Here is a 13,880-nt window from a genome sequence, read left to right on the forward strand (position 1 = left end):
ATATAGCCAGAATAATGGAATGAGACTAACACCTGACCTCACACTGAGATTTGGTATGAAGTGGCATGTTTGTGCTAATGCTGACATTGGGGCTCAGAGTTCCTCTGTGTGTATATATTTGTGAACGTTAACTTGGCTAATGTCCAAGGGTTTGACTGCTTTCCTGTTGGATTGTATCACAAAGAACAGGGATAAGAGCACCAGTGGCCGTGCACACCCTCATCTCTCTCCTTCACCCGATCATTAGTGTTGGAAACCGGCATTAGCTCAGAGTAGATTAGACTTCAGTATAGTGCAAGTGATTTGATTTTATGATTATTTGATTCAGTTTTTTCTGTGTTCAAGCTCAATTACTTTAATAAAATATGTTGAATTCAAACAAATAAATAAACAAATAAACTGTGGACATTACCCTTTTAAACCTTTCTGAAACAAGACAGGTAAAAACCAGTGTATAAAAGTTTACATAGGTATAAATAGCTCTAACACTTTACTCCAGCCTGGCGTCCACACATGTGGACATCACATTTTGGGTTATTTAGACCAAAATACTAAATCTTGATCAACAAGTGCCTGATATACAGTTATGAGGACATTATACTGCAACTGTTCTATCGAAATTTCAAATTAATGTCCTCATATGTGGCTCTCATTTTTCTCAGAAACAAAAATTAGGTAAAAAAAACAAAAAACAAAACCTGGTAATTCTTTCTTTTTACATTCATCGGGTTCCAATCGGCCCAAATATCAAAGAGAAATTAAAAATGCATGCCATGGAAGATTTCGGGTCTTAGGGGGTTAAAATGACCAGACCCCTCCGGCCTGTTTTCCAGGCCACTAAATTAAACCCAGTCAATTACCAATTGAACAGAATAAAAACCTACGAGGTCCACTAATAGTCCAAAAGTCCAAATCTTTAATAGAAAAGACAGGCAGAACTCAAACAAACAATAATCCAAACGAGGAGCATATATACACACTGGAAAGTAAATAATTATAAGTTATTAAATCAGACTAATTAAATACAGTAAAACTAATAAGGGAAGACGAACACACGGGAAATAAAAACAGTGTAAACATACCAAAACTCAAAATAAAACAGGAAAGCTACTACAAACCGAGTGTGACACAATTACATTCATATTGAAACATATGTGATAATTTTCTTTCTTTGTAGCATTTTTAAGATATGTGTTAGAACAGTCATTATGCTGTTTGGATTAGGAACCAATCATTTTTGCCAAATAGTTAACACAAACTTAGAACAACAGTGAACAATTTTCAAGATTCTGATTTACAGAACAAACAAAAGTCACAAAAGGTTTCATTATTTAAGAGACAAGATCAAGTTTTTCACACAGGAATGAAATGACAGAATCCAGTGCAGCGGGGCCAAAGGTGTGTGTCAGCAAACTGAAGGTTGAGGAATCAGTCAGCTCATGTTTAAGATTGTGTTGGATTTTGAGAAGAGTCTGTCTGTTATTAGAAAGTAAGATTAACAATGTTACACCAATAACCCAAATACGGGGAAATGACAAATAATACCAAAAAAGATACAACTTTCATATTGTTTTACTAACTTACTTTGTCATATCAGCACTTGAATGGTCGATGCCTTTACAGACCATGTCTGTTGTGACATCGCAGGCCAATCTTCCGGCAAACCCGAGGGCTAGCTCCCCAGCCTCCTCTTCACTCAGAACACTAAACACTGTTACTTTAGTTTTGGCCTTCTTAGGCCTGTCAAGAATCATTGCGGGCAGTTTGGCTTTACGGCCCTAAAAAAGAAAAAGTGCAAACACCAAAAGAGCAGAGAGAGACACACACACGCGCACAAAGTTAAATGCTTTTGTTTACATGGTGTAATTGTGTATATGTTGCAGCAAATGCACAATTTCCAGCCACATTGTCACTTCATTGATACGAGTAACCCGGATTTATTTTAGGTGACATCAAAATCACGAAATGTATACCTACCCCAATCAAACCTCTGAAAACATGAACTGACATGTTCTCTGCATTGATTCTGCGCTTGATCTCGTCTTCTGTTATTGTGTAGGTTTTCTTTTTTGAGCTTGGTACAGATAAGCGACCATGCACTCTGTAAACTGTACTAGTTCCTTCTGAATCAGTTTGGAATTCTGTATCTGCATCGATCCTGTCAACATCATCAGCAGCAGCATTATCTGTACTCAGACTTGTGCCGTATACTTCTGCTTCTTTTTCTTTGTCTTCAGTCTGTGTACCTTCATCTCTGACTGTCAGTCTTCCTATCTCACTGTTACTTGTCGATTTGCTGCAGATCTTCTCTCCCTTAGGAACTTTTCCTTTGTCATTCGCTGCCTGATGCTTTCCCTGATGACATTCTTCACTGGCTACTTCTATTGCTCCTCCTGTATAGCCACCCACTATGCTGCACAACTCCTTTCCCTCTGCTGTGCTGCACTGTGCTGTTACATAAAGAAGAATGATATAAACAGCACTATATCAATTTAATTGTGAAGAGAAATCCCCACAATACGACACAGTTATGTCTAAAATAGTTTTGTGTAAAAACTGGATCTTGAAACGTCCACTTTAATTACACAGTCCTGGTGTGCAAAGGCAAAATTACGAAAAAAAAAATTCACTTTAAACATTTTTGGACATTGTTTAGTTATATTGTGACTTACTCTCACAGAAGATACAGATGCCACAAACAGACTTTGAACAACGCATGTGCTTGTATGCACCACATTTCTGGCACTGCACCTGTGAATTAAAAAAAAAAAAAAAGAAGAAGAAATAAACAAACAAAAAACAAATGAACAAAGTCCATTAAATAAACAATCTATATGGCTAAGGACATGTCATAGTGTACCCGGTCTTTGGCTGCAATCACACACCAGCACTGACTGCACTTCCTAGTTCGATCTGCAAAATATAATTTGTTTAAGTACAAGTTACATTTTCCAATGTTAGAGAAAAAGAAGGCAGCTAATTTTATCTTTACCTATTGAGGAAAATAAGTAGTGGCAAAGTCGGGACCTGAGCTTTGTGATTTCAGTGTTGTACTCCTCCACTTGTGTTTTACCGTCAATGAGAGATTGGGCAAACTAATAATTGATGAAGAAAAAAAAAAAAAAAAAAAAAGAACAAAAAGAATTAGATTAACAAAGAAATGTTTGTTTGTTTTTAACCCCCCCCCCCCCCCGAGAAAAAAAAACAAAAAAAAAAACAGAGCAACCAAAGCAAAGCATTACTGCTGAAATGGTTCAATCTACAAAAAAAATTGAGATTTTACCATCCTGCCTCTAAGGCTTTAAAAACTGAATAGGCAAAAATGTAAACATTACTTATATAGGTTAAAGCTATAGTTTTCAGTACCATTATGACATGCACTCCACATGAGTTCCCATCCTGTTGATGTGGGTGGCTCACATGTGACAAGGTCCACTCTCCAGCGCAGCCTCTTGCTGAAGCAAATGAGCTGAGAGATCGCAGTTATTACAAATAAAAAGCATATCGAGAAATCAATAACCACGTTCGGTAATGATTTCAATTAAATTAAATATGTTATGTTAAATATGTTAATTAATTACCTCCAGTTTTTCAACACCGCACTTTTTCTGACCTCCGACTCGCCAAATGAATTCATATAGACTATGGTCCTCTTGGGTATGTCACAAAACTGTTTTGTAAAAAGATGGATATGGTAGGCTTGGGCCTTGAGCTTTCCTAATGAGGGACACTGAAAAGTATCATGCACTAGAGAGTGCAAAATCTGTGCAACTTACAAACAAGGTCCAGTGGCTGCCGTTTTCCAGACAGGCTCCAATCAATTTCTCATACATCTGAAAGATGTTTTTCTGGAAATAAAAATAATGTGACAAGTATGTTTTTCTGTCAAGAATGACACTGCAAAACTGCAAAAGCTTGTCAGGTGAGACTTGTAATTAATTCTGCAGATACACAAACATATAGAAAGTGTCATTTTTGGTTTACATTAATTAATTTCTATAGTGTGTACAAAACAAATCAAGACCACAGACTCAACACGCACCACTAAATTTTTGGTGTTCTTTATCAGTTGGCCAAGACAGAAATGTTTTAATCTGTGTGCATTGCTTTTGAACAAGTCTTTACACAGAAAAGGTTTCAGAAAGGTATTTTTCAGGTTCTTCTGACAAGGCTTCAATTTTGGAAAATGCTGTTTGTTTATAGTGGCAACTTATAAACCCTTTGTGATAAGAACATAGTTACCACAGTCCAAGTCATACCTTCAAAAAGTATGCACTTTGTGCTCTTGTGGACCCATCCAAAATTTTTCCAGTGATTTGGCTTGGTATTGGATAAATGTGAGGGAAATTCTATAAAAATAACATAAATACACCTATGTTTTCAAGTACATTACAAAAAACGTAAACATGCTATGTCATTATGATCAAACAAGCTTTTCAACATACCTCACACTGCAAATAGATTAGGCCATCTATTACCTTATAAAACAAATAAATAAATACATATAAATAAAAACAGAACTAAGGAACACGATTCATTAAGTAAATTGTACAATAAAGTGTATTTAAAGCAGAATTTAACATTAGTTTTATGACAACATAAAAGGATTTTTATGTCAAGAGGTACCTCATCTGAAATGTTAGTCTGGTCAAACAGGGATTTCAAACTTGAAATACCAATAGAGTTTGGTCCAGCTACTCCCACAAGGTAATCTGTGAGAAAGCATATGCTGTAGTCAACAGATATCATTTTCTTTTTGCATGCTGCAACCATCATCCATTTCAGTCTTCTAGGAGCTTTGTCTGGTTGTAGTTCTTTTTTCTCCTCCTCTCCCCTCATCTATTAATTAAATTGTTTTCTGACCTTCCTAACTGTTTCCGACCTGTCTTCCCAATGTGATGTTTAAGCAATATATGTATGGTCAGAAGGGGGTGAAATTTTCATTGCAGTTGTACGTGTAACATTGCATGTGATAATAAAAGGCTTGATTGGTTGATTATTCAACATGAGTTGACATTTACCTGACATTGTGAAGGAGTCACAGTTTCTGTAAGGGTGTAAGAACATAACATGTGGATTTGTTACACTTCTTTTTCACAAGTTAATAACAATCAATAATTTTCATTCCATTATTTACAAGCTATCACACGATGTCCCTGGGACAACATTTACACGATGTCCCTGGGACAACATTTACACGATGTCCCAGGGACAACATTTACACGATGTCCCAGGGACAACAATTACACGATGTCCCAGGGACAACATTTACGCGATGTCCCAGGGACAACATCTACGCGATGTCCCAGGGACAACATTTACGCGATGTCCCTGGGACAACATTTACACGATGTCCCGGGGACAACATTTACACGATGTCCCAGGGACAACATTTACACGATGTCCCAGGGACAACATCTACACGATGTCCCAGGGACAACATTTACGCGATGTACCAGGACAAATTTGTAAATTTCTGGATTACTGTTAATCTCCATAGAATCAAGAACTCATGTCCAGTTTCACAGCTATGGACCAGTTAATTATGTTTCCAGGTGATAGTTTGATTCATAGATTCAGCACACAACCATAAGTCTAGGCCTTTTAGTCCAGATTCTCTTCACTTATGTTTGTAAAATGATCAGGGAAGCTACTGCAATTTTGCCTGACCCAACCCCCGGGCCACGAAACACCCAAAAAGTTGGGGAACACTGGTTAGCTAATGCTGTCGTCAAGTAGCCTATCGCTAGCAAACAAACAGCAAGCCAAGTGAGGAACATATGTATAATGCTTACCGTTTATTAAAGGAAAGTATCCTAAATTGACTTCAAATTCGGCGGACAGGCGGCGGTTTTTCGCTTCTTCACTTGTATTTCGAAATACTCGAAGGCGGGTATTTCGAAGTCGCAAAGGAATGACGTCACAAGAAGGTGATTGGTCACTTGCAATGTTGAACCTGGAACAACATTAATTATGATGATGTGGGAACAATGCTGACACGAGGAAATCAGATCGTCCCTCGGTGTCTGCCCGGCCGGCTCCGCAAGGCTACATATCGTTAGCTTCATAGCATAATTGCCTAAGTCATTTGACTAAGTCAATGACTTAGGCACTTATGCTATGAAGCTAACGATATGTTTATTGTGTTGCTGCTTTCTTCCACTCGTCATTCTGCCTGGGCGGAGCTCAGGCCCACGCACCTGTCTGCAATTACGCTGCAACGTGTCCTGTCTGTATGGAGACTGAGAGCTGCCAGAGTAATAATGTAGATACAGGCCTCTTTCTCCTTCTGCTGCTGTTCATGCTTTTATTCCATTGATGTTGCTATCATTTGTAAATATATTTATTTGCTCTTATTTTATCAATTTACTGTCGTTCATGTATTTAATCTTCTTTGTATTTAAATATGATTTTTTTTAAGTAATGCCGCGAGATGGACAGTTAAATAAAGGTTTCATTGAATTAAAAAAAAGATTTAAAGATGACTGGTGGCGGAAGCAGAGCACAGACTGTCTGTGAGAATCTATCGCCATCGTGTGGTGCAGAGATATATTGCCATTGAATTTAGACAACGAAAGCTTGGCTCACAGAGCAGCTGCAACACGAACAAAAAACATTAAATAGCAACATGATATATTATATTATATTATATTATATTATATTTATAGCTGTCGAAATTAACGCGTTAATTGCGATAATTAAATTTTGGAATTAATTACGTTAGAATATTTAACTATTTAGCGCAACACGCAGATAAGTCGCTCCCATAATTCCACTTGATTTGTTTACCGCGCCACTGAAAATGGAGAAGCAGGAAGCGGATGGCCTTCTGGATGGGGAATTTAAATACAAGAAGAACATAGATGGGACAATAAACAAACGCGTTGTAATTTGCACTCACTGTAGTAAAGAGTTTCAATTTCACCGTTCAAATTCGACCTTAAAATACCACCTTAATGCCAAACACGCGTTTGTCGGGGCAGCAGCTTCACCCGGCCTGCGTCAGACCACTCTTAGTGAACGCAGGCCACTCGGTAAGTCTTCTTTGGACAAACTGACCGACAATATAGCCAAATGGATAGCAAAGGACTGCAGACCGCTAAGCATTGTGGAGGACAAGGGCTTTGCGGATGTTTTAAAGGTTGCATCTCAGGACGCGTCCTACAAGCCCCCAGCGAGAAGCACAATAACAATTCGAATCCACGAACTGTATGAAACGGAGAAAAAGAAAAAAGAAGAGGCTTTAGTTCACACAGAATGCGTGGCTCTGACAGGAGACCACTGGACATCATTGAGTAATGACAATTACCTGGGAGTTACTGCGCATTTAATCACTGAAGCCTGGGGTCTGACATCCTTTGCGCTGACTATAATGAAAACGGAAGAGCGGCACTTTGCGGAGGCTTGTGCAGAGCAGTTCCAGACTGTTGCTCGCAGGTGGAGAATTGAGGAGAAGGTGACAACAGTAGGCACGGACAGTGCGCGCAATATGATCGCCGCGGCTCGCATCATGCCATTCAATCACATGCCGTGTACCGCGCACATTCTACAGAGATGCATCACAGTGAGTCTCGCAGACAGTGGCTTTGTCACTGCGCTGGCCAAATGCCGCAAAATTGTTGGCCATTTTAAGCACAGCCCAGCAAACACAGCAGAGCTGAACGCAGAGCAGGTGTCACTGGGGCGCAAGCAGGAGCCGTTGGCCCAGGACGTGCCTACGCGCTGGAACTCCACGCTGGAGATGGTGAAGCGCTTGATCCGCAACCAAACTGCAGTAACCGCGACTCTGGATAAACAAAAGCATAAACTTGTCCTCCTGACGCCTCCAGAGTGGGACAAACTCCAGAGACTGGAGACACTTCTAGAGCCCTGCAGGTGAGCCTGTCATTGTGACCATAATTGTAGGTTTAGATTAAATGTATCAAACATACATCTTAAATCAGTTTTGTTATTATGAAAATGTCTTATTTAAAAAATAAATGAAATCAAATATTTTATTAATATTACCTAGTATTAAAAAGCTTTTTTTAATTTGCTGTCTTATCTCTCTGTGTGTGTGTGTGTGTGTGTGTGTGTGTGTGTGTGTGTGTGTGTGTGTGTGTGTGTGTGTGTGTGTATTCCACTGCAGATATGTGACTGAACTGCTGGGAGGAGAGGCCTACGTCTCCTGCTCTGTAGTTCTACCAGCCTTCTGCCACCTGCGCCGTGTCATGGAAGTAACTGATGAGGACCCTGCATATGTGGTGAGGTTTAAAGAGAAGTTTAAGGAAGACCTTGCTTCCCGCCAGGAACATACCAACTATGCATGGCTCCAGATCGCAACTGCACTGGACCCACGTTTTAAAGACCTACGCAGTGTGCCCAAGACTGACAGAGAAGCAGTGTGGACCACACTGGCAGGCATGCTGCATGAAGACTCTCCTAGAAGATCACACACTGCAGAAGAAGGTCCAGCCAAGAAGACTGCAACCCCCCCACTGTGCTTTGCCCTGATATCTGCAGTGTGAGGTTGGATCGCTCATTCTCATCCTCACACTGATGCCACTTATTTCGGTCTTTGTTTGACATAAAAGGGCATATTTGTCACTTTATTGCAACTATATTTGCACTCTTGAGCTCCTTCATTCACTGACTGATCATAAAGTTATTACTTGCGTTATGTATTCATCCGTTTGAACATAATTAATGAAGCCACATGTAATCACTAAAATTTGTATTTTGGGTACAATAAGAGAGTTTCAGATGGAATGCTGTTTTGTTTTGTTTAAATTTCACCAACTTGCTGATGCCCACGGTTGTGAGTGCGGCTTCTTGCTGTACATGGGTGGATGGTTGTAAATCACATCACAGATGCCAAAAACCTCTCAAACCAAGCCCCCTTGCCGGTGATGCTGTGCGCAACCTCGTGACGGAGTCAAGCATATTCAAAACACCCCCTCACCTCCCGTGTCAAACTCAAATGTCAGCCTATTTCATGTGTCACTTTTGGAGCAGTTGCCATCCCGACGAGCCATGGAGAAGTTCGTGTTTGTGTTTTTTTACTTATTTGGTGTTCTGGTGTGTTTGGGCACCGGTCAGCACCATCGTGTTGAGCACGTGTTGGACCGTGGACACACCGGATTCAGTGGGAGAATAACGGTCAGGTGTACAGTTTACTGAGCACTGGGACTCAGTATCGTTTACCAGCACAGACACGGAGACGCGCTCAGCTTCTATTGAGAGCAAACAACCAAGTGAACCCTCCGGCTGCGTCCAGTAGACGAGACACACCGTCTGGGCCGGGAGCTTTCCGAGCATTCAGACTCTTAAACTGCTTCCTCGCATCTGCTTCATGAATATGAAGGGTTGTGGTGGGAGGAGGTGGTGTGAAATCCTCTTTTGTGTGGGGTGAGGAGGGGGGTGTTGTAAAAGTCCCCAAGAGCAATGATGAGAGAGTCCGGGAATGTCCGCTCCATGTGCAGTATCTGCTCCGCGAGTGCGCACTGAGCTGCCTGCGCATCCGCATCTGGCGGGATGTAAACAGCGGCCAAGATGAATGAAGCAAACTCCCGCGGAGAATAAAACGGTTTGCAGTGAATAAAAAGGTATTCCAGAGAGGAAGAGCAGTGCTGAGCAATCACTGTTACATCTGTGCACCAGCCACTATTAATGTAGAAGCAGACACGTCCACCTGTGGTCTTACCAGAGAGAGAGGCCTGCCGGTCCGCGCGCAGCAGATGAAAGCCCTCCAGCTTGAGCGCGCTGTCCGGGATGTCCTCACAGAGCCACGACTCCGTAAAACACAAGACACAGGAGGAGGCAACGTCTCTGTTCATGCTTCTCATCAGGGCCAGCTCGTCCATCTCATTCCTGAGTGAGCGTACGTCGGAAAGGAAGATCCCAGGAAGAGCAGTTCGCAGTCCGCGTCTCCTCAGACGCACGAGTGCGCCGGCTCGCTTTCCTTGCTTTCGGCGTCTCACTTTCCTGATCAGAGTCTGCAGTAAATCTGCCGCAGATGCGACAAATATTGGAAGTAAATCCACAGGTGTTGTAGTCCTGTAGTTAAGAAGCTCTTCTCTAGTGTAAGAATATCCAGAGGAGTGCCCAGACACAGAAGTTATGCACAAAAACAAAACAGAAGTAACGCACTGAAGCACCGGGGCATCCATACGCGGCGGCGCCATCTTGGAACAAGGGACTTGTCTTTGAAAGGTAGAGTGTTAATTACTAAAGCTGAAGGGATATCCCGATGAACATATGCTGCTCTCTCCTTACATCTGGATAAGAAAAGTAGTAAAGATATTGACCGTATGCTCTTTAATTTTATATGGAAAAACCGTACGCACTATATTAGAAAAACTGTTGTGATGAATAAGTACGAATCAGGTGGGCTTAACGTCTTAGACTTTTCTACTTTAAATAACACTTTCAAAATTAATTGGGCCAAACATTTTCTTAAAACCCTACCTCTATCTGGAACTTTATACCATACCACATTTTCTCTCGTTTTGGTGGCTTTACTTTTATTTGAAATTGTAATTACAATGTTGAGAAAGTCCCTGTAAAGCTTTCATCCTTCCATAAGCAGGTCCTCTTAGCGTGGACCCTCATTTATAAACACAACTTCTCACCTCACAAATACCTTATCTGGAACAACAGAGATATTTTATAGAAAAATAAATCACTTTTCCTGGAAACTTGGCTCCAAAATGGGATCCTATTGGTGGCTCAGCTGGTTAGTAAAGAGGGACAACTACTTACTTACAACGACTTTATTGCACTATATAATTTTCCAATCAGTGTTCCAGATATCAAGCGGAAGACAGTCTGGATGGTCCCCCATAAATATTTGATTGTAAATAAGGTGAAAGAAGTCTCTTTTAAAATTCGACATACATGTTATCCAGCCAGTCACTACATGGTCAAATTTAAAAGGGACATAAATACTAATTGTACTTTCTGTGGGGATCATCCAGAAACGGTGACACATCTTTTTTGGTACTGTTCTTTTACACAGAGATTCTGGAAGGAATTTAGCAGCTTTGTTATTGTCCATATTTTAAGGGAGTTTTCTTTACGATGGGAAAATGTTTTATTCTGTTTCTTTAAGTTCCCCAAGAAGTATGAGAAATGTTTTTTATGATAAATTTCTTAATACTTTTAGCTAAATTTTTGATCCATAAATGTAAGTTTACTAACAAAACACCATATTTCTGTCATTATTTTAAGGATGTGCACATGCACATACAATCAATATCAGACTGCACCAACAAAAAGGCTCTCACAACAATATATGTATGTGAATTTTTGCGTGTATTCTTATAATTGTTACCTTTTTCTTTCACCCTTGGCTTTTTGTGTTCATGTTCTGTTGTATACTTCATCTGTTCGTATGTTGTATACTCATTGTTTGTTAAATAAAGTTTTTAAAAAAAGACACGCTTTGTTTAGACCCCCAAAATCCTTTCCACGCCCACCCCCGTGACATCACGCTCCAAAGCCCTGTTACGTCACAGAACGTGGTGATGTCATAGTGACAGTCCTTTCATCCTTTGATGTTCAAGTCTATAAATAGAGGACAGCTGTCAAAGGGAATTCATTAAGCTATCGTTTTGTTGGAGTGATACAGCACATAAAAAAGCAGAAATGAGTTCGAAAGCTAACAAAGACAGAAATGTTAATTTCTCGAAAACAATGGTTAAAAAAAGTGAAAAAGAAAAAGAAACATATGCCAGACAGTTCGAGCAAAGACTGCAGCCAATGATCGACGAGGTTGAAAAGCTCAAAACTGAGCTTGACTACTTCAAAAACCTGCATACAGTCAATAAGAAACGGATCGAGGATCTAACAAAAGAAAACAATGAACTTTTGCAGAATAATAAGCTGCTGGGTTCGGTCTTGGATGACAGGACAAACATCGCAGACAGGTTGGACTCGATAAAAGATGACCACGAAGCTCTGGTAAAGTTCCGCGCAGAGACGGAGAAAACTCTGGCTGAGCTTAAAGAAAAACACGAGGACGAAGTCCAAGTCCTGCAAGGACTGCTGGAAACAGAGAAAGAAAAGGTGGCACGTCAGCAATTTCACAACAGCCAAGTTGTTGAATTATTATTGAAACGCCACAAAGAGGAAAAAAATAAGATGCAGCAGTTTTACCAGGAAAATACTAAAAAACTGGAAAACAAAGCAAATGCTGCAGACAGGAAGTTAGAAGAGGTGATCAACATGTATGACTCCAAAATAGAAAAGCTGCAGACGGCAGTAAAAAATAGTAGAGGTGTGACCGTCAATGCGGTTAAGGAACGCGAGGAAGAACGTCAATCCTCGCAGTGTTGGATTGACGGTGTTTTGTCGCGTAATACACAGTTACAAGACGAAAATGAATTTATGGTTAAAAACATGAAAGAATTAACAGAGGAGAAAGGTCAAATGGGCAAAGTGATAGACGACCAAAAGGCCCAGAATATGGCGATCAAGCAGAAATGCCAGAGTAATATTAGAGCTCTGGCCTTGGAAAAGAAAATGAAGGCTATGCTTGAAGACGAAGTTGATTCTTTGAAAAAGAAAATTGAAGACGTCAAAAAGGCCCTAAGCACAGAGCAGGAAAACCACAGAAAGACAGCAGTGGACCGGCACAAAGTAAAAGCGGCACACAATCAGGCACTGGCTGAAAAGGTGGCGCTGGAAGAGAAACTGCGCTCCACAAAAAAGCAACGGGAAAGATTTATATCCAAAGTGAATTGGCTGGAGAAGAAAGAGCGCTACTTCCAAGAGGAATTGTGCCAGTGCGTTTTGTCCTTTGAAAAGGCATTTCCACATTCAGGTCACTTGAGAGGAAAAGAAAAGGTGGAATTTAGGGATATGTTCCACAACGTGAAAAAGAAATACGTAGACGGAGTGGAAGGCACCCCCTTTGTTGGAACAACGAAGGAGTTTCTTGAAAAACAGCTGAACTGTCTACGTATCAGATGCAAGGATCTAGATGCAGCTTTACTAGATAAAACACGGGAGCTGGAATCATTTAAAAAGCAGTACAATGACATGGTAAAGTCTTCCGAGTACGCTTTATTCCGACAAAGAGAGGAGCTCATTGGACCAGTGAACCAGATTATCCAAAAGGCTGCCAATGAAGAAAAAGAGATAGGTCATCTAAAATCTAGAGTGAAAGACGCTCAACTCCAGCTTAAATTAGAAAAACAGAAAGGACAAAAGCTGGCATCGTTGGACCATAGAAGCATGATGGGGAGATGTTCTGAGGAGACTCCGTCTCAGATTAATCCTCGTCCACTTCCAGGGAAAACTACATTTATTCAGGTACGTCCAAGACACCCTGGCAGAAGTGCAGGTATGGCTTCCCCAGTGAATCCTCCTGTAGAGTCTCCATCAACACCACCTTTCCTCAATTCTGATGATGGATTACCACCAGTTGATTGTTAAAAATTAACTGCTAAAATAGGCCATTAGAAGTATACTTCATCTTGTCTCCCTATATCATGGGTGGGCATTCTCAGTCCACGAGGGCCGGTGTCCCTGCAGGTTTTAGATCTCACCTTGGCTCAACACACCTGAATCACATGATTAGTTCGTTACCAGGCCTCTGGAGAACTTCAGGACATGTTGAGGAGCTAATTTAGCCGTTTAAATCAGCTGTGTTGGTTCGAGGACACATCTAAAACCTGCAGGGACACCGGCCCTCGTGGACTGAGATTGCCCACCCACCCCCAACCGGTCGCAGCAGATGGCCGCCCCTTCTTGAGCCTGGTTCTGCCGGAGGTTTCTTCCTAAAGGGAGTTTTTCCTCCCCACTGTCGCCCAGTGCTTGCTCAAAGGGGATCATTGGATTGTTGGGGTTTTCTGGCTTTTACTGTAGTGTTTTTACCTTACAGTATAAAGCAGCTTGAG

At 40.9% G+C, this 13,880-nt stretch overlaps 1 protein-coding gene across 2 annotated transcripts; it reads right to left on the reverse strand.

The window, feature by feature from the left end:
* Window positions 1-855: 855 nt before the first annotated feature.
* Window positions 856-5,935, reverse strand: LOC308411928 (uncharacterized protein). Of its 2 annotated transcripts, XM_080905986.1 has the most exons (13): window positions 5,796-5,935; window positions 5,022-5,047; window positions 4,627-4,712; window positions 4,446-4,478; window positions 4,260-4,349; window positions 3,777-3,848; window positions 3,582-3,670; window positions 3,367-3,469; window positions 2,993-3,095; window positions 2,861-2,913; window positions 2,673-2,751; window positions 1,585-1,778; window positions 862-1,476 (listed from the first exon to the last, which is right to left on the reverse strand). In XM_080905986.1, the coding sequence occupies exons 2-12, from the start codon at window positions 5,026-5,028 to the stop codon at window positions 1,771-1,773; spliced, it is 723 nt and encodes a 240-aa protein (XP_080762112.1). In that variant the 5' UTR covers window positions 5,029-5,047; window positions 5,796-5,935; the 3' UTR covers window positions 862-1,476; window positions 1,585-1,770. The 2 variants fall into 2 exon arrangements, with proteins under 2 accessions (XP_080762113.1, XP_080762112.1); XM_080905987.1 differs by lacking the exons at window positions 3,367-3,469; window positions 3,582-3,670 and having other exon boundaries at window positions 856-1,476.
* Between the last annotated feature and the right edge of the window lie 7,945 nt (window positions 5,936-13,880).

Source organism: Rhamphochromis sp. 'chilingali' (assembly GCF_963969265.1).
Source record: "Rhamphochromis sp. 'chilingali' genome assembly, chromosome: 15".
NCBI classification, from domain to species: domain Eukaryota; kingdom Metazoa; phylum Chordata; class Actinopteri; order Cichliformes; family Cichlidae; genus Rhamphochromis; species Rhamphochromis sp. 'chilingali'.